The sequence below is a fragment of the Strongylocentrotus purpuratus genome, unplaced genomic scaffold, assembly GCF_000002235.5.
Source record: "Strongylocentrotus purpuratus isolate Spur 01 unplaced genomic scaffold, Spur_5.0 spur5_scaffold_5, whole genome shotgun sequence".
Lineage (NCBI taxonomy): Eukaryota > Metazoa > Echinodermata > Echinoidea > Camarodonta > Strongylocentrotidae > Strongylocentrotus > Strongylocentrotus purpuratus.
The window spans coordinates 36,856,104-36,877,349 of NW_022145611.1; the positions used below are offsets into that span (position 1 = coordinate 36,856,104).

The window sequence follows — 21,246 nt, forward strand, 5'->3', positions numbered from 1 at the left end:
TAAAGAAAAATTCTTAATGATGTGATTAATATCTAAGTAATATGCCTTTGAAATAAAACCTCAAACATACTGGACTAAGTTTTTTGGTGCTGTTTCCAAATCCGTCATATTTTAGAATTCACATGAGTGATATGAATTTTGGTATGTATGTATGTACCTTGTGAAACATTTTGTGATAACTTATAATAGACTTTCTTTTAAACAACACACACATATATTTTGTTAAAGGAAGGAATTGTAAAATAACTATGTGCAGATAAGAAATTGAATAAAGTGTCCACCAACTAAAAATGGGTACAAAAATGCTATTAAACTTATATGCCTGTACTACACACTGAACAATAAAACTTACATTTTTAAAACTACCCACATATTTAATACAGGGCTCAGGATTCAATGAAATATTTGGATGCTAAATTGATATTATAAGCAACAATTTAAAATTGTCACTTTTCATACATGTACAGGACCGACTCCTAACAAAAAAAAACCAAACCCCCCCAAAACAAAAACAAAAAAAACAAAAAAAGAGAGAGAGAAAGAGAAAAAAAAAGACCCACATTTGAATGCCCTGGATATTAGGCGACCCTTTCCTATTAAATCATGGGACCAACAAATAACACACAAAAATAAGGATTACCTTGCTTTTGATTGGCTGTTGAGCCCTGTTACCATGGTAGTTGCCATTGATGGCAAAATTACCATCAATGTTAAGTTTTATGCAACGGGCCCTGGTGATACTGTTTATCAATTCTTATTAAACTTTTTTTCAGTTCTTACCTAGTCATGATAAGTGTAATGGTTTTATGTTCAAACATTTGATTCATCCAATCTGGACCCTGTTTCATAAAACTTGTTATCAATAACAAGTAACAACAACTGTTATAAGCTTCTGAAATCCTGGCATTCGATTGGCTGAGAGCAAATTTTTTCATAGAAGTTCAGCACTTGTTATTGATTAAGTTTTATGAAACAGGGCCCAGATATAGTCTTCCCTTTTTGTAGCCGTTTCCCTTCAATCCAATGAACTCTACACCTGTGAATAATTCACAGGTAATATTTTTTAGCATGATCACTGCATTTATCAACATTGCTTCTACCTATATATGGGGACATTTCAAGCAATCTAACAACCAAGCTCAATTAGGTATTAAACATGGATATCTTTTACATCACTTTCTCATTGTCCATCCAAAACACGTAAGTGAGTAACTACAGTATACAGAATATATATTAAACCTGACAGAGTCCATGAACATTTCCCAAGCAGACATCTAAGGTATACCAATTTAATCTTTTGCATGGACATTTGAGATGAATCATAAAATCTCTCATTACACAACAAACTGAAGGCCCTTTCCTTGAAACTCATTCAATCACGATACAACCATTCAAATGTCCAAACTAAAACGAATACATACTGTCCTATTACAATATCTACAAACATCCGATAATGAACAAAAGCAAACTAAAGTGCAATGACATTTTTCAAAAGATGCAGCTCAAGAAATTTGTTTTAAAGAAATGGCATGACGTATTGCTATTATGCATGATTTATAACAGTCTGCCCTCCTGTAATTTTTCAAAAGAAAGGTTCGGGCTTACATGCTAAACATGACACAAAGAAACTTTGTTGTGTTTTCACAAACAAAGCTTTTCCAAGATATCACTTGCATTTGCTCTTCCCCATCTATTTTTCTCTCTAAATTCAAGCAGTATCATGCAGCGCTGGAACATCCTTTTGACACATGTATGCACAATATCTAAACCTGTCAATTTCAATAAGAGAAGTAATCTACTCCAATTGAATCCACTCTGGTGTATCCTTTCGACAGATCTCTAAACATGCATCCAGATCTTCCACAGACGCAGTCCGTAAACACGCAGATGGGTCCAAACAAGCCATCACAGCCAATCAAACAACATTGGAAGCAACATTGTTGGAATGTCTTCTCCGTTCCCTACATCTTAAACCCCTATAAAAGTGCAATGAATTCTAGCTTAGGCCTGCTTGGGGGACATGGCTGCTTTTTCGTTCAAATGGCCATCACCATGGCAACCGACTACCAATTTCCACCCCACCATCTTGCCTTTTTGTGCAAAGCATAGTCATAGTACTATTGGAGGAAAATTAGCACATCATGAAATGCCATCAGGGTGCAGAAGGGAAAGATTACCAGTTACTAGAATAAGGAAATGGGGTTGTGATCTTAGATGGCGTAACAACAAGATGGGTTTTGTCACCCAGCCCCATGTTTCTTCACCCTTCTTGTCTGTCTTTCACTGTCAAAGATGCACACGCAGATGAAACTGCAATGACAATCAGGCTTTCATTTGGTAGCCATGGACAGTACATGTCATTTATCCATCATTAAATCATCGTTAAAATACCGTTCGTTTATTTGGCCTTCCACTTCCTGTCATGGTGCATCACTTTGACGAGAGCTTGACGAAAAATTACAAACACGTTTTCATCTCTATACTCTGAATAGTGATATTGCTGTAATTCCCCCATGTATCTCAAATGTGTACGCATCCTAGACAAAAGACCTCAAGGAAGACCTGGTAGGAGACTTGTGCATTGATAAAACATACCGGTACACAGAAGGGATATTGTGTCATTCATCAGACTTCCAGTCTTCTCTTAGTACTGCTCAAATTAACTTTAGTCTTTAAAAGCACGCAATAGTGAGATTATAAATATTAGAACATCTTTTAAAAAAAAAAAAATCATGATTTTCTTTCTATTCTAAATCATCAACTGCTTATAGGCTACACATCTCCCTAGTTATATGAAAAACTTTACAACGACAGGAGCAGAGTTTTATTTAACTTTTGTTTATTTTCTCATGAAGCAGTGTTCATTGGACTTGGATTTCTAAGTTTCATAGTTAATATTATTGTAAATAATATGGCCATTTTCATAATTTCATGAATGTGGTCAGTGTTGGCTCATATATATATATATAAATATATAGGAAGCTATGAAGGCCATTCTGACGGAGCCTGTAATTGTCCAGGGCAGTGTAACAGAGCCAGGGGATCTTGACCTGTTGGTCTGTTCTGACCGTTGCTTGTTTGCTCTTGGTTGACTTTATTCCAGGCTCTTCAATGATGAAAACCCCAATAAAAATAACAATGGAATAGGCTTACCTTGTGACCAATTATTGTTCTCTTGGTTTGTTTGAAATAAAAATAAATAATTATTAACTACCAATTTGACATCATTAAAAGATATTTTCATACTGTTCAGTTTTCATTTTGGGGGCACTACTATAATTAAAGTACTATGATTTAAACCTGTTCTCATCCAATGAATTCAAATGATGTGCTCTGCATTTAGACATCTGTAGATAATATTTAATGTAGTATAAAAGGGTAGATGGACCATGCAGCATTCTCACTGGATATGTACTTATTGTATTACATATCTTAAATGCCTACAATCAATTACGAACAGGAGACATATACAAATTACCTTTTTTGTGGTCAACTAAAACCTGATTTGATGAGGTTTTCATAGTGAGTTACTTTATTTTGAATAGGAATGTCAGGTATCTGGTGTGACCTATAATTCTTCCAACATGGAGACCCCATTAGAGGTAATTCTGTTACCAGAGTACGAAAGGGAAAGCAAGAGAGAGAGAGAGAGAGAGAGAGAGAGAGAGAGAGAGAGAGAGAGAGAGAGAACGAGAGAGAGAGAGGGGGGGTGGGATGGTCCCCCCTGTCTGTACCAATGATTGACAGACGGAAGCCAACTGTCAATCGCAACACCTGGATGCATTCCGATGGATGTTCCACCCACACCTGGGAAATATCATCCCTTTAATAACCTGCATCTGAGTGGTGTAGCTATGCGGATATACACCTCTTGTAAATATTCTTATGTACAGTACATGTATATAGTGTATTTTTATTAGAAAATATGCCTATATCATCAATAATCTTCAAAATATGGATTTCATTCAAACGTAATTCATGAATATAGCATAGCTTCTTAAATGAAATGGATGAGGAGTGCCCTATAGAATGTTTCCAATGCAGCATTTTTCACATCAGTCAAAGCATAATGTACAAGATTGTGTACAAGTTTGTTGTCAATTAAAAAAGATCAACAAAATTGCACAAAACTATGACAAACATTTATTCTTTTGGTGGAACTACATGTAGGTGGTCTAAGACCAAATCAACAAACACTTTTCTTCCGCTACATTTAAAAGTTAAGAGGACAATATAGGTTGGGATATATCTCCCCGGCCAGACAAACCTGTCACAGATATACAATTCTCATTTTGGAATTCAATTTAAGATGTGAGGGAAACCCAATGTAATTCTTAGAGGACAGTAATAAAGAAGTTATTCTGAGTTTGGGATCACAACACAAACTTGACAGATTGCCACTCAAGCACTGGTTTACCCTCCATAATTAATTTCTTTTCAAAATGTCTTCATACAATGTTAATGGCTGATTTCATAGAAAAAACACAGCATGAATATTTCTAATCTTCCATGAAAAAAAAGTATCCAGTTTGCTTTCTGGACTGTTGCCAATTGGAAAATCAATTTGTAGCCATAAATTCCCAAGCTATCTAAAACTATTACAGAAAATGACTGAAAAACAACTGGAAAATTACTTCACCACTAAACGCTTTTTTCTATACTAAGAAGGACCAGAGTTCATACTTTACAATGTAAACAATAAGAAATCTTGTTGGTACACGTAGATGACAATGTATATTTGGAGTATCATATTTTGAATTGCCTACCATCAATTCTAGAGGTATATTAATGTACGAAGAAGGTCAAAACTAAGATATCGCCCTCTTGTTGTCTCTTTTGTCCAATCATAATGCCAACTTGAATACAAGTTCAAACTTGAATTGTGCAATGATTGGTCATAATGTTATGAATCCATGGTAGAAAAAAATCTTGACAAGATCATTTACAGCATAGTACTCATGTAATACAAACATGGAAAGTAAAAATGAAATCATGTAATCCATTCAAGTAAATGTTGTGTAACATTTCCTTAACCACTGAACTTGTCCTTAAAAAATGCCTACATATTCACTTGCAGATTTCTTATCTAATATCCAACAAAATACTCTTCATAGAGTATGGTGATGGATGTAAACCCTAAAAAAGGTCCACATATAAACTTCATCATCTTCCGAGGATATGTTGTTCCCAAACAGCCAAGCTATGGTATATGTCATTCACCTCAGCAGGTACACAAATGTGTCTGTATCTGGCTGTAATTAGGGTCTCTGTTAGGGCCAACCCACACAATACTGACCCAAATACTTGAAGTCTTGCCATCTCGATTGAATTTCTGAGTGACGGGCATGCGGACGGAGGGAAAGAAAGCTCTATTTGTGTCAGCACCTGGTGTACATGCACACCTGGTGCACGTACGTACCTGTGGTTGTTTGCTGCCTGCACATATGGAAGGCATTAGCCAACTTATCTGGGTCTCACGATACCTTTAACCCACTCAATGCCAAAAATAACTTGGAAATGGCGAAATTGCTTTATGATATATATGAAAGCTGGCCTTTTACTCTATTGGGTGGCACTATACCGACAGGTAAATGAAACTAAACAAGTAAGGAATGGTACAGCAAGCAGTGAGTCAGTAGATGGGAAATAAGTAAACTGTCTACCTACCCATCAATCTACCCATGCACAGAATGAATGGGAGACTTTGACTCGCTTATAAATACCAACATACCTATAGACTTTAAAAAAGGATTCTCATACCGGTACCTACACTAATCAGGAAAATCACACAATTCACTGTTCAGAGGGGTAAATTATGATTATTCCTGAATTGCAAACTTTTCAAATTGCAAAAACAAAAGGCTAAATTATTTCTTTTCCAGAATCATGAGTTTCACTAATGGATTCATAATACTACCACAGCTCTCTTGTATGTTCATTTGAGACTGCCACATTCAAATCTCATCATATCAAAATATAGCTGAGTCAGTGATAGCAAATATCATTACTTTTACTTCATAAAGGAAATACCACATTGCAGCAGCCCTATGTGAGAGCTAATGTTCCTGAAGGTGTTTATGATTTGTCTTTTGAAGAACCTTGCTATAAACTGAAAAGTAGCACAATCCAATGTGTGTGTTCATACCCCTGCACCTCAGGGAAAAACTACAAAAGATCAGCCAGAAATAATGTTCTACAGGTGTATGTGTACTTAGTAACATAAATCAACACACAACATCAACAGCACATATAATTGTTAAATATTTACATGCTACATAATTATTTTTTTGGGGTGATACCGAGGATAATTTAAGAAACATGAAGTACTACTTCATACATAAACATCATTGACATTTAATTCTAAGGGGTTTGTATTATTGCAAGCATCAAGTTGACAATAAATTATGAATCGGATCCATGTCAGAAAGCTGATTTAACATATAGCCCCCGATAAACCATTAAATTGGAGATTGACTCATATTTCCACAGCCTTATATCAACATTACTTATAGGAAGCTTGCCATATATTGCAAAAGATATTTGAAAGTTTCTGATTAACTGATGATTAGTTTGTGTTGAAGAAAGAGGGGGACAGAAACAAAGAGAGACAGAGAGATGAAATTTGATGGTTAGCACCGTCCCTAAGCTAGTCTGTCATTTTCCTCTTCAATTCAGACATTCACAAACTGTCAACCATCAATAACAGGGAAACACGGCATAAATGTTTCACAAATACATGAATAAAATGATGAAATTGAAGTATCATGTTCTACATGATTAATGCAGTATATATACATGTAGCAGTCTATAGTAGCTGGGAATCATCAGCATTATATTTCAAGTTGATGTATAATCATACGGCAGATCATAAAAACAGTTTTTTAAAACTAATTTCTGGGATCTCAGAATTGACACATGTCTCTCTCATATAAGGATGTAGAGGGCATGGAATGTATCATGATTAAAACTGTCTTGTTTGTGACATACAAAACAAAAATCATTGATATATGTAGTTTTTTTTAAGTTTGCTTGCTCTCCATAACGTTTTGAAACACTTTGTTTCACTGCAATCTTTCATTGTAATCTTTCACAAATCTTTGTCGACATTTAAAGGAAGAGGATCTATGATTAAAGAGACATTTTTCTTACCTGCAATCGGCGGACTCTCTTGACTTGCTTGATTTTTCCATCATAATGCATGTGCTCTTCATGTTCAGACGATGGGTTCTAATGAGTGGGGAGGGAAAGGAGAAAATTTGATTTGAGAAACCAAATAACTAACAGTAACTTATACATTTGTTGAGATAATAAATCATATATTTACTGTTAAACTAGGAGACTCTCACAAAATGTTAACAATGGCCATCTTCATGTATCTTTTGCAATATCAAGTTTAGTGATAGAGTTAATTGACGGCATAATAGTTCATGTGTTCGGACCAATCGTAAAATATCTTGTTTTACAGGAGGTCATGCTGACATTAAAAACTGTAGATAAGCATCTGGAATCATGGTTTCAAGACAAGAGAACATGTTTTGTAGCTTTATTTTCTTTGTGGGATTCATCAATCGCTCTTTCTTTCTTTCCAAGGAATGGAAAATGTGCATACATTGTGTTGAGGGTAAGTCAGAATCCGATGACCGGGGTATGTGCTGCGCCTAAAAACAAAGTATTAGGCACATTACAAATGTGAGCTATTATTATTAAAAGAATATTCTTACCAGCAGGTCCTCAGCACGATGTAACTCAGGCCTGATGTCCAAGGCAATATCCTCCATCTTCATAGATTTTCTCTGCGGCCTTAAAGCACCTCTCCTTCTCATATGTAGCATCTCATCCACAGGGGTATGGGATCCAGATGAGCTGTAGATGAGATGAGAACATGCTCTTGAGTAAAGGCGTTCATTCTGTATGGGACCTGGGGGGGGGGGGGGGGAGTGTTTCACAAAGACTAAGATCGACTTTAAGTTGTACTTAACTATGGCAGGCCGTTCATGCTACTGTTTGCTCTCACCAATTACTGGCATTGGCCTCTCAAGGGACATACAAATCGTTGTCCCAAATCTACAGAATTTACATTTTTTGATAATTCATTATTGAAGGAAAAAATATTATCTAAAAATCATAATTGAGAGCAACAAGTGGCATGAACGGCCTGCCATAGTTAAGTCTAACTTTAGGTTGATCTTAGTCTTTGTGAAACACCCCCCTGATATTTACTATGATGATGTATGCTTTAGGTTATATATTGTAAAAGATATAATACTAATATGAAGCTGGTTACAATTGTTTTAAAAGAGGTGTAGTTTTAGAGCTAGTGACTTGAGTTACAATCCTGAATTCATTTTTTTTTTAATGACCATGAAGTATATATCACTGGAGTACAGATATCATATAAACCATTAAATATTAAAAACAAATGATATTTTCTTTCAGAATTACTTCCCCCTACTAATGCCTCCACAAAGAAAATGTGAATTGGTAAACAATTGCTAGGATTCCTTAGAAAATTCAAAAATATTTCCCCATATTCAGCATTTCACAGAGATTTCATAAAACAAGCTTTTACAAGAAATGCACAAGATATCTTGGATTTAGTCAACCAAATTTCCTTATCCCATGTTAGTACTTTGGATCTTTTATCATTTGAGCAACATCCTCCCATCATAATATAGTGAAGTATTTATTCATTCATCGTTGGCCTGAAAGTAAACTATTTCGCTTGATTTCAGAACAGTCATGTGTTCAATTCAGTTTAAGATTGAATGAATCCATTATTTATAAATACTACTCCTCCATCTCCTCATCATTCTATTCAAATTATCATTTTGCTTATTCCTCCACAAGCCCTCACAATATGTAATTTTGACATAGAATAAGCAAATAACTACCGTTGGTGAAGGTGATGGGACAAACTATCACTTCCGAGGCGATTTGGATGTAGCTATCTTTCCGAAGCGAAGCTGAGGAAAGATAGCGTATACATTCTGATCGACGAGGAAGTGATAGTTAGCCATCGCCTGAAACCAAAAGGTGATTATTTGCTTTATATTCCACATCTGAAACAATTAAACTACAGAAAGAAAAGGACGTGTGTGCATCTACTTAGGCCCAAATTCACACCAAAAAAGTTAAAGTTTAACCCAACACCTTGTGGGTACGGTGCGCGCATGTGTTTTCTTTAATTAATGTGCGCGTATTTACGCCCGTTTAGTGCGCTTTTGGATAATTTTCAGTGAAAGTGCGTTGCACAGTGTAGATAGTACTTCTATCTTCAGTAAAAGTGTGTTGCACTGTGTAGATAATAGTACTATCTACACAGTGTAACAAACTTTTTGCTTCTCCCACCAATGATGGGCGAACTATCTTTCGTGATTTACTTTTGACCAATCATAGAGCAAGATTCTTAGTATGTGGAATATAATAGAAACTATCCTATTTTTTTATTCATATCTCTGTTTAATGATCAAATTCACTTTCTTACATGACTTTTTGCACTCTCACTGACAGGGCAGAGTGCTAGTTCTATCATTATTATACACACCCATATGACCAGCAATGATTTGCTAATGGATATTTAGGAAAGTACCCTTACCCCCTATCTGGTTCATCCATTCCATTATCAGATGATGATTCTGTGCGAGCACTGGTTGGTCTTGGACGGGCAACAGCAATGGCTATCTCAACTGTAGGGCACAAAAAGACAAGCAATCAGAACTGATTAGACAACAACATAACTCTTCTTTCATATGGAAAGATTATAGCGCAAAAGAAATGATCTATTTCCCCCTGATAGCCTGAAGAAGTACACATAATTAACAGAACATTGCAAAAGCAAAGACAATGCTCTATTTGTATGATACTTGTTTTACAACCCTACCCTGCTATTACTATTAGTGAAAATGGACAATATATGTATGGAAAGAAAGAATAATGAAATAAAATCATAACTCAGTAATTAGAATAATGATGATAATGACAATGTGATAGGAAGAGTAAGTGAGGAAGATTTAATTTTTGATGATTCAGAAAGGTAAATTTATTCAATTAAAAGTATTTGTTATTCTACAGGCACAGAAATACATATTCACAATATTCAAAAGAAATTAAGACTTATTGATAACAAAAACTATTACAAAAATCATAACTCATATCAATTTAAACTTTACCTACTGTCATTAATGAGACACGACTTTGGGTACGTGCAACTGGGATGCATATTGGTATTGTCATATTCTGAATTAATTTCTGATACACAAATGTTACTGCATTGATATGTTAAAAGAATGAAAACCTGATTAAAATCCTATATTACTATTTTGACATTTCTCTTTTTTGAAGTGAAGAAATTGACATCCCATGCTTTACAAAGTGCTACCTTCAGTTAGATAGGGGTTTCAGCTTTTGGGTAATTCATATTGCTGATAAATACAAATTCACTTTTAATACATATAGACATTGGGGATTAGTATACATGCTGACTGCTCTATCAAGTATTGAGAGAAACAAATCTCATTTTGTATGGAAGTTAGGCTGGGAGAGAAACATTAAGAACATGAAATATAGAGGAGACACTGAGATAGACTCACCTACTTCTGAACAAACAGAATCAGACTCAGATATTTCTGTAGAGACTAGGATATTAGATACAAAAACAGCAATTTGAGGTGATGGTGGAGGTTAAATACTGAGATGAGTATAGGATATAAGAGGGTAAACAAAACAGGACATATACAGTGTGTAGTTGACAGAGAGAGAGAGAGAGAGAGAGAGAGAGAGAGAGAGAAAGAGAGAGAGAGAGAAAGAGAGAGTTGAAGTGATAGCTGAAAACACAGAGTAAATGGAAGAGACAAGAGAGAACGAAAGAGAAAGATAGAAAGAGAAAGAGAAGGAGGAAGAAAAAGAGGAAAAGAAGAAAGAGAAAGAGAAGGAGAATGAAGGAATAATACATGAAATAAGCAAAACAAACAGGATATGGAAGTGCATGATAAAAGAGGGAAATGTGATATAGAGGAGATTATGGGTAGTAAACATATACTCAGTCTACAGTCAAGTTTATTATACATTTGTACAGCACATACAAAAACAATGGTTACGAGACATTGTCACAGGTATAAGTTTGGTTAACTGAATAAAGGTGGGGAGTAGATAAATGTCAAATAATGGATAATTCCTTTCCATGTCACAATAAGTTTATTTTTCCACCCTCTCACTATTATGTCTAAAACATGGCCAACTAGCTGATGGTTAATCATATGATAGATTATGGTTATATTACTCTCATTGAAATCCAAAGCCATGAACCAGAGCACACATTATGAATGTCCAAGTCTTCGTAGGCAAAATTTGGGACAATTATATCTTTTTTTCTGGGGGATCCACAAACTACAAGCACTGCTTTTTAGTGGATCCACCCATTTCCTCAGAAATTAAGAATTTCTAGTAATAATTTCATTATGTGCAAAGTGTATTTGTATAGTTTCCAGAAAAAATGAATTATGTATGAAAAAAAAATGTAATATCTTTGTTTACCTTTCTGTTGGAAATGAAATAAATATTCAATTCAATTCAATTCAATTTCCGTTTATTAATATCAACATATACAATGTACAATGCAGTACAATGCAGTAGCTGATATGAATATATGAATATGAATATGAATATGAATAATGTTGGTTAAAGAAAACTGCACAGCATCACTGAGAGCATGCAACTCAAGATGGGACCATCATATGAGATGTATTCTATATAGACACACACATATGATTAGTTGTACAAGCTAATCATAATTTATTAGAATATACATGAAATTGCTCTAGGGTTCAAAGAGGGTATAGTATAAGGCAAGTACGATTGGAGTCACTTTCTAGGCATATGATTAAAAAGCATGACCATGCACTGCTGATGAAATAACTGATTGTTACTACACATATTGGATTAGACAGCACATGAGAATTGGATAGATATATTATTCTCATATCTACCTGATGACTCTGATTCGGTTTCCTCATGAAGATATCTTCTTCTCAGCTCAGAGATCCTGTCTGTCACCATCTTCCACAATCTCTTAGAATCTGTTACAAAAAATAGCAATAAAAAATATTATTTAAAAAATACTTGAACCTACAATACAAATATAGGTTTCCCTGTCACTGAAGGGTGACTTCAATACACCAGTTTACGGTTGTGTGCGCCATTTTAAACAAAGCCAATGACCTAGAGGTCATGTATTTATGCGTAAATTAAGATTGCGCCCATGCAAATTATGATGATCACTGCCTACGCGCTGCGTTGTGCGCGCATATCATCATTTGCATGGGCGCAATCTTAATTTACGCATAAATACCACTGGTCAAAGGTTATTGGCCCTGTTTCAGGGCCAATGACCCGAGGTCAACTGTCTGCGCATGCGCACTGATACAACCGTAAACTGGTGTATTTATGAAGAAAAATTGGAAAAAAGACAAATTCAGATTGAGAATTTCTTGCAAACCATTTAAAACGTGAGTATGATAATAAATGCAGACATCATCAACTCTCTTTGTGAAATATATTTCAAAAATTTGATGAAGAACTGATGAATTTCTTTGACTAAATTCGAAATCACATCATTTGAACATCATCACTCAGGATCTACATAAACATGTAAAGACAGAAGAAGTCTGAGAACATAAAAGTGAAAGGATAACATCAGAAGGAAGATATCATACCAGGTTTCTGGACTGCTTCATCATGATGCACCATGATGTCAGTAAGCTGCCAGAAAGCTTCTCTCCAGTCTACAGCATCCTCACTCATATAGAACTCAATCAGCTGAACAAGGTCTGCTGAATTGTAACGGGTACCTGCAAACAACAAATGTTTTTTTTAATTTATTTATTTCTTTCTTTAATTCTTTCTGATATTTAGACAGGTGTAATGGTGGTCTTCCATGAGGCCCTGATAAACATAATAAGGAACAACAGTTATTTATTTAAAAAAATCAATAATAACAAAATCATGAACATAAACTTATAACAGCAACAAAGAATAAGTAAGAACATGTATAAACATTTAAACTAAGTATTTGGTATCCTCGTTATGAATGAATGTATTATATTTAATTAGTTTTCATGTCATTAGTAACTGCTACACTAAAGATGATACTCAATGACAGATGGGCTTTTATATTGCTCATCCCCATTATTTGATAATATTTGTAATTTCATCATCTGAATCTTTCAACAAGTCAATCATATTGCATGGAATTCATTGGAGTTATAAAATTCCAACAATGTTATTGGAATTAGGAATTATATGCACACTATTAATACTAGATTATAAATTGCAATTTCTGCATTCCCCCCTAATATCTTGTGTGTTTCATCACTTGTAAATTTGTTTATAATCATATGTTGTAGCAGATGAATTCAGCTCATTCTCTATCCCTGTTCTTAAACAAAACAAATGTTTTCTTTTGGGGTACCTAACAATATATCACCCTTTTTACCCCCAACATTTTATTTGTTTATCTTTTTGGTTGTTAACACATTGGTATAAAATAGCAGTACAACTGCTTGTGTTCAGCTCTTGAAAACTCACATATAATCCCTTTCAGGTAAATATCACTTGTACATTTGATTTGGCCACCTGGTCGGGTGTGTAAGTGCCAAATTATTGTATTCATTCACTATATCCTATGTACATTGTATATTGTTTCTTGTTTTTGTTTCTTTTGAAAGTGCCAAATAAATATTTAAAAAAATAGTAATAATAATGTAAAAATTAAACAAAGTAAAGAGCAAAGAGCTTTGAAAGAAGGTTAGAGTGCAGGAAAGGGCAAGGGATTAATTATCACTTTTAATTGCTCACCTAAGAGTCTGCAATTGTAGCGCCACAGCTCTTCATGTGAGACAAGGAATCGCCATCTCTTACAAACCAACTCTACCTGCAGCAGGTCTGTAGGAGACAGCATGTAGAAGACACGGAGAAGCACTTTGTCTGGAAGGCTGTTGATATCCATACGATCTTCCAACCTGGCAATATGGAAAAAGAAACACTGATTTCAAAGTTGAAAAATAACAAATTTGTAATTTTTTTGAAAATCTACACCTATAGCAGTATTTCCCATTCCTTTCAATAGCACATTCAAATGTTTGTACTGATAAATACAACAAAAGGTAATAAATACAATCATGAAAGTATCATGAGACTCTACAATTTGATAATCCAGTGGCAGGATTTCCAACTCTTAGTAAATATCAAGCAACTATCATATTTCACAACTAAAATTTTGGGGTTTATCAATCTAAGAAGTACTGAGAAACAAACTTAACCCTTAACCCTTAACCAGATATATCTCAATTATCTTTTTTTTTTCATCAAAAATACACATGTATAAGTAAAGAGAAAGTAAAACAGGGAGTGGAAAATGAGGTCAACCTGATATTAATTTCTACCAGCTGATCTGGATAATCAGAACAATATTTGATACATCCCTGTTTACTGACAGTCCATGAGATCTCATGAGGTTGGTATAATTGATTGTCTGTCTTGGGAGCCATAGCCAAAAATTATCTGTAGGCTTAATACAAAAATACAAAGATCAGCTGAAGGATTTCTCTCAGTTCTCTAACTGGATTAATATTGCTATCAATGTGTAGGTACCTTCAATGTTCTGAAAAGCATAATGTAATCATTGCTCTTTATCATTCATACAATGACACAAGCAGCTGCCTAAAGGTATAGCTTTTCACACAGCTACTGTACCAACAATCTCCATGTAAAAGCACAAATTGAATGTAAGACTGCACAGCAAAAATGTATGAAATAAAAACAAATAATGAATGCGTTAGTCACCAGTGGATAATTCGCCATGCAAACCAAAATTGTGAAGTAATGAGAATTTTAAAGAGCAAAGCAAACCTTTTACACCTGGAAAATGATTTTGATTTACCCATTCTCTGAGTTTTTCAGATTTTTTTTTAGCCCAAAAGGGAAAGGTGCTGGGATTTAGCTGAAATATAGCAATGGTAATACCCTAAAGCTACCCCCTTTCTTCCTCCTGCTCTCTCTCTCTCTCTCTCTTTATATATATACATGTATATATATGTATATTTCTCCCTCTTTCCCCTCCCGCCCTCTCTCACTCCAGGTTCAGCAATCATGCCCTTCTTGATCCGCCTGTGCATCCTTGCTACACTTATTCCTTTTTCTTCTAAATAACAAATATTGTTAGCTCAAAACTGAATCAATATTAGTCATGTTACCAATAACCTTAATGCAAAATCAGTGTGGATAAAGACAATGAATCTTGTGCAAACACACATGCAAATAAATATGTCACATACCAATTCACATACTGATGCAACCTGAACATCGGTTTCAATTTTAAAAAGGAAATAAATGTACATGCATGCAGTTGTTAATGAATAATTCATAATGCAATAACAAATATTAGAATTACTGTTTTACACTTTGTTACTATTAAATTGATAAGCATGGTATATGATATCAAAATTGTTAAACAAAAATGTATATATCAATTTGGGTACAATATTATTAGTATTTAGTATAAAGAAATAATAAAGACATTAGAGCAATATCAATAGAATATTTTAGGTTGTGCTCCTATCTTCAATTACTTAATTCAATGAAGTTAAAATTCATATTAAGTACCTTGCATATTGATGAGTATCAACATTCTTGTGTTATTGTATTTAACCCATAGACTACTAAATTATTGTATTCCCTTAGGCTTTAATATAAGAGCCTTCTGGTTCACACAGGCAATGGGTTAAACTTTTATTGAATAAACTACAAGAAAGTAAAGATATATAGCATATATATGCGAGCAAACTTGATGGGTTATAAACCAATTATTAAAAAAAGATTTCTTATCAATCTTGCATGTTCTAATGCAAAATGCAAATTGATTTCATGCGAATCATGTTATCCAATGCTGTATATAAATTATGTTAAAGCTCATTCTTTAAATCCCTACCGTTTGGTGAGACATGAAGCAAAGAATTTGATAAGTTCCTGGTCACACATCTTGATGAGTTCAACCAAAAGGTCTCCTTTCTCATGATCTTCCCATTCCTTCATCCACTGCCAAATAAGAAAAAAATGTAGGTTATTAGACTTTTTCGATATTCAGAAATGTAACAATGAGTCTGAATTACACAAACGTATCAACGTATGAATTTACACTTTAAAAATTCTGAATAAGTTATGATTAAACTACTCTTCAGAGCAGCAACGACTTTTATACCCTGCTTAAGAGAGACAGTAGCTCTGAATTTGCAATTTGCATATTTGCGATTAGAGAAAACTAAATTATCTTACACTCCATATCTGTTCCAACTGATCCTTGAATGCTGCCCTCAGTTGTTGCTTCTTAGCAGGGACCACTACAGGTCGCGGTGTCCACCATTTGCTTGGCTTGAAAGTCTTCTGGACGGGGATGTAGAGATCTTGAACTTGGGGTGGTTTGTTGATTTGACCTGTACGCAAAACTCCTTTCATTGCACCTGTATTGATATGAAAATTGGAAAACATCATTAGCTAGTGAATAACATTTAGTTAAACTTGTTGAGCTTATGTAGCTTACTAACTACAAGATTAACTTACTGAGAATTTAAAGCATATGACTCAAAGGGGATATTACTGGATGGAAGCCATCATGAAAATCCTAGAAATATTTCATAAATTGCAAAAATGTTTTCATATTGCTGTATGTACATGTATGAACAAACCAGAAAAAAATCATATAAATGTACCACTTCTTTAGAATAAAGAAGTTGAACATGCACATTGGATAAAGCACATACAAAGTAAGCATTTACGTTTATTGGAATTATTTATCCTGATCTAAGATATTTTAATTCAGATAAATATATATCAATTCATTCACTTTCTTCATTTAGTTTTACCAGTAAAACATTGTTATCCCTAATGAGTTCCTGTATAGCATAAATCACAGGAAAATGGATGCAATAAATTAATTAAAACAATATCTTGCCTAGTTTCTGTATCTTTGATCGATCAAAGTAGTCTGCGGTGGTTGCTGCACTTCCTGGGAGGGGATAGCTCTTGGTGTGTTTGTGTGGTTTACTCCTACGGCTCTCAGCCGATCCGACTGCGGTCGACCCTGCAGAGGGTGTGACCCTGTGACTCATACACCAGTTGAACGTGGACACCTTCTTGGCTTCCAGAGGTGGTAGGTCATCCAAGTGATGCTCATCGGCCAAGACAGTGTCCTCCTGTCCACAGAAATAATGATTGTAAGCCTGTGATCGATTCTTTGCCTTGCGCCTTTCTGATGGCTTGGCAGAAAAGGAAGACTCTAGAGGGCGAGTGGAAGAGTTGAATTGGTTGAGGAAAGATGAGGTGTCGACACTTTTCCGCTCTATGAGCAGAAGGCCATCTTTTTGACTGGAAGTGGTGCTGTGTTTTGTGCCAGAGAAACTGGTCTTGTCACTCATAGGTACTTTTAGCATAGAGTCTCTGGAAGATGATGAATATGTACTTTGTTGTGACTGACTTCTCGTTGGGCTCAATGTGTGAGATACTTTGCTTTCAAGTTCAAAAGAGGAGCTCTCTTGAACTTCCTTGATAGGTGAAGGCTTTCTCTTAGGTCCTTTCTTGCCTTTCGATTTCTGACTTTCATCATAACTTTCCTCACCCAGATCAAATTCTACATTTCTCCCTGCAGCCATCTGAACTGCTTCTGAAATGATGTTATTGACAAATTTTAAAGCAAAGGAGTTTAGAGAATGCAATCCTTCGCTTGATAGGGATTGATCTTCTTGCTTGGTGTAGACACTACCCATATCAGAATCAGACAATTTCACTGTTCTCTCTGACTGCTCATTAGTGTGGATCACTTTCCTGGAGGTCAGTGATGGATAGCTCCCTCTGAGTGAGTTCTGAAAGTCTCTGTGAAACACTGGTTCCAAGGCTGTTGCAAGATACTCAAGCTGAGACGTAGAGCACCTATCTGTAGTACCACAGAGAACGATGCGCCTCTGCCATGGCATCCAAACCTCAAACCACTCACTAATGGTTCTAAAGATTTGTTTGTTATTGAAATAAGTTCTGACATGCTTCTCAGACTTGTGGGCAGGACCTGAAGTGGGAAGGCTTGGGATGACCTCAAAATTTCCAAAACGATAGTCCCCTTTGAATCTTGAAAGCTTTTCTCTCGTCTCTGAAATTGGTGTGATGAATTGCGCCATTTTGACTCCTATAAATAGTAAAAACAAAAAATGTTAAATAGTAGGGCTGGTGTGAAAAAAACAACATATTACTTAGATCTAGATTTATATCTTTTAAAAAGTAGAACCTAATGATACCAAACTTCCTAAAGAATTGGGTGTGAATCAAGAACATTTGAAAAGATAAACAATTTAGCAAGCATACAACTGTACGTAATCAGCAAATTTGAGATATAAAATTTAACTTGATATTGATGATGATAATGATCGATAACAATAATAAAAAAAAAAAATAATTCCTTTGACTTACAGTAACACTTCATGAAATCTCTTAATGGATCTAGAGACAACTAGAGTAGAGATAGGGTCTATGCACTCCAGCAAAGCATAGAGAGTCAATGCTACAGCGTATTTACCTCTAGCACTGCATCTATGCTGTGAGGCTGGGACCTAGAAGTCTATACACAAATATACACACCACACAAAACTGCATAGACTGTACACAATCATGTCGATGCAGCTGTAAGCAAAGTTTGACACTAGACTTACAATTTTAATTTTTAAATTATTCTTTTTAACCTCAGTAAGTTGAAAAATATGTATTTTACTGCTATTTAGGTGTCATCAATTGTCACTAAAGTACCGATTTTTAGTGAAATTAGTTGAGTTTTGTACAGTGGTGTTTGAAATGTTGAGAATCAAAAGCATTACCTGCAGTTCATCATGAAAAGGATCTGGGAGTAATATTCGATGATAAAATGTCCTTTTCTAATCACATTGACACTGCTTGCAATGCTGCAAACCGGAAACTGGGTATCATCAAGCGCACTTTTTCAACTATGGACAACAAGGGACTCACACAGTTATATAAGTCAATTGTGAGACCAGCACTAGAATACTGCTCTCCCGTGTGGCACCCTTATAAGAAGAAACATATTCTCAAAGTGGAAAAAGTTCAACGTCGTGCAACTAAACTCCTTCAACCTCTCAGAAGTCTTCAGTACAAGTTAAGGCTAGAGCAACTAAAATTGCCTTCATTATCATACAGACGTCATAGAAGTGACATGCTACAGGTCTATAAGATAATGCATGGAATCGACGACCTCCAGTCAACTAATTTCTTTCATCGTACCACTGTCACAGTAACAAGAGGTCACCAGTTTAAACTACAAAAGAAACATGTAAAATCTAAATTGAGGCAGAGCTCTTTTTCACAGAGAGTAGTAAACGAATGGAATGGTCTCCCATCATATGTAGCAGAAAGTCCATCACTCAATTCTTTCAAATCAAATCTTGACAAGTACTGGTCACTGAAGAAGGACAAGTTTAATCCTGATGAACTATTTAACTGTCCATGTTCATCCGTAACTGCACAATGCCAAATTCAAGAGTAACCCACTAGCAGACACCGAGGGGCAAATAAGTTTTGTATAACTTTATGCCTACTTCCAAGGTATGATCCAAGGTATTGTAACAAATCAGGGTTTTAGTATTGGACGAAGGTTAAGCATTTTTGTTGTACACGCATGCGCTATAGCAATATGGCGCATCGTTGATTTAGCAATTACCAAACTGAAGGAAAATGAGCATAAATTACATATAACAATTATGTTGGTGCAATTATCATGTTTCTTTTGGGGATATTATTTGTATAGTAGTTATTTAATCAGGAATAAGGGGTTATACTGAAGATTATATGTGAAGATTTTATGGGATTAGCAGAAATGTTGTGTTGAAGTGTTGTTTTACTAACGAGGACATAATTGTTCTTTTATACGGTTATCTATAGGGAAATTGATAGAACGGCCAGGGTTGTGCATCCAGGGCTTTCCACTGCACTGTATCCGATACAGGCCAGCCTCACCGAGGCTGGCCTGATCATTGATAGATAGCCTGATAGTTGGCCTGGCCCTACCTGTAATCGAGTCTTACATCTAGTCTACACTTGTACTTGTGCTGAGTTTACCCTGTATGCATGTTGATTGGATCGCATTAAAGAATTTCAACGTACAACTTATGATTGGCTTGATTTCTTGGAGCAGTGAAACCATAGTTAGACAATGAGATCGAGAATCAGTGACTGATTTGGTGATTGATTGATTGAATGCTCGAAGGATGTTCAATTGACTGTTGCTGTGCACAACGATTGAGGTGACCGATTGCAGTCGATGGACGAAAGATTGTTAAGATACGTGTGAGCAGAAAGAACTCCAGCCATCAAGCTGCGGGCATATATTTTGTCCAAACGAACGACGGGGAGCGCCAGGCCAGACACGGGCATCCTGACAAATATTCCGTGTCAAGCCAAGGTGGCGAATCGTGTCCGTTACAGTATGATAGCTTTTACTACACATCCAGGATAGTGATGCTCCTATGTGTGGGTCTATCTAAGTTAAACTAAAGGATCCCTATTTCAAATAAATTACATCCCTGAAGTTGCATGGAGCAAGCTCAAGCTACATCATACATGATAATTGCATAATTTGCCTGAAAACCTGAACCTAACGCGTTGCCCAGATTCTGAGTCTGAGGTAACTCCATCATCCATCCATGCATGTGCTAAGTAAATGCAAGCTAGTAGTAGTAAAGACAGTTCTACGTATCCAGGCCAGGGAGCTCCCTGTACCAAACCCCTATTCCACATTTCCTTATTTATTTTTATATAGTTCTACTTCTCTGATATAAAATAGCTCTTAACAGTCATTAGACTAAATAGAAGCAAAAAAAAAATGTGCACTAGCTATGCGCGCTGTGCTGCGCGGGTTGGTCTTCTCTCACGGCGGGCCACCAGCTGCTACCCCAGCCGCTCGGGGTAGATACAGGCTAGCGGCTCGACCAAATTCCTGCAGAAAGACATGGCTGTACATGAACAGCCTGAAAAAAAATACCAGAATAAATTAAGACCTAAGGTACTTACATGAATATCGCTTCTTAACTTTTGTCCCTTGCAGCAGGTCAAGTCATCTCACTAGAATGAATGAATATACTTTAAATATAGATTTAAAATTCTAAATCCTGTATCTACGGCATTTGTTGTGGACGTCGGTAA

The 21,246-nt window shown here is 35.6% G+C and overlaps 1 protein-coding gene across 3 annotated transcripts in view; it reads right to left on the minus strand.

The window, feature by feature from the left end:
• The window catches only part of LOC756678, a 58,827-nt gene extending 37,583 nt beyond the window's left edge, over nucleotides 1-21,244 (minus strand). The window contains exons 1-12 of one of the 3 annotated variants that reach the window (XM_011676899.2): nucleotides 21,115-21,244; nucleotides 17,003-18,226; nucleotides 16,327-16,511; nucleotides 15,983-16,089; nucleotides 15,330-15,350; nucleotides 13,852-14,015; nucleotides 12,711-12,845; nucleotides 11,985-12,074; nucleotides 10,590-10,634; nucleotides 9,596-9,686; nucleotides 7,722-7,863; nucleotides 7,150-7,227 (exon numbers count right to left, since the gene is read on the minus strand). In XM_011676899.2, the coding sequence (XP_011675201.2) occupies nucleotides 7,150-7,227; nucleotides 7,722-7,863; nucleotides 9,596-9,686; nucleotides 10,590-10,634; nucleotides 11,985-12,074; nucleotides 12,711-12,845; nucleotides 13,852-14,015; nucleotides 15,330-15,350; nucleotides 15,983-16,089; nucleotides 16,327-16,511; nucleotides 17,003-18,218 (2,274 nt within the window). In that variant the 5' untranslated portion in view covers nucleotides 18,219-18,226; nucleotides 21,115-21,244. The remainder of the gene's footprint in view (nucleotides 1-7,149; nucleotides 7,228-7,721; nucleotides 7,864-9,595; nucleotides 9,687-10,589; nucleotides 10,635-11,984; nucleotides 12,075-12,710; nucleotides 12,846-13,851; nucleotides 14,016-15,329; nucleotides 15,351-15,982; nucleotides 16,090-16,326; nucleotides 16,512-17,002; nucleotides 18,227-21,114) is intronic. The other 2 variants (XM_011676901.2, XM_011676902.2) reach the window with 2 other exon arrangements.
• Between the last annotated feature and the right edge of the window lie 2 nt (nucleotides 21,245-21,246).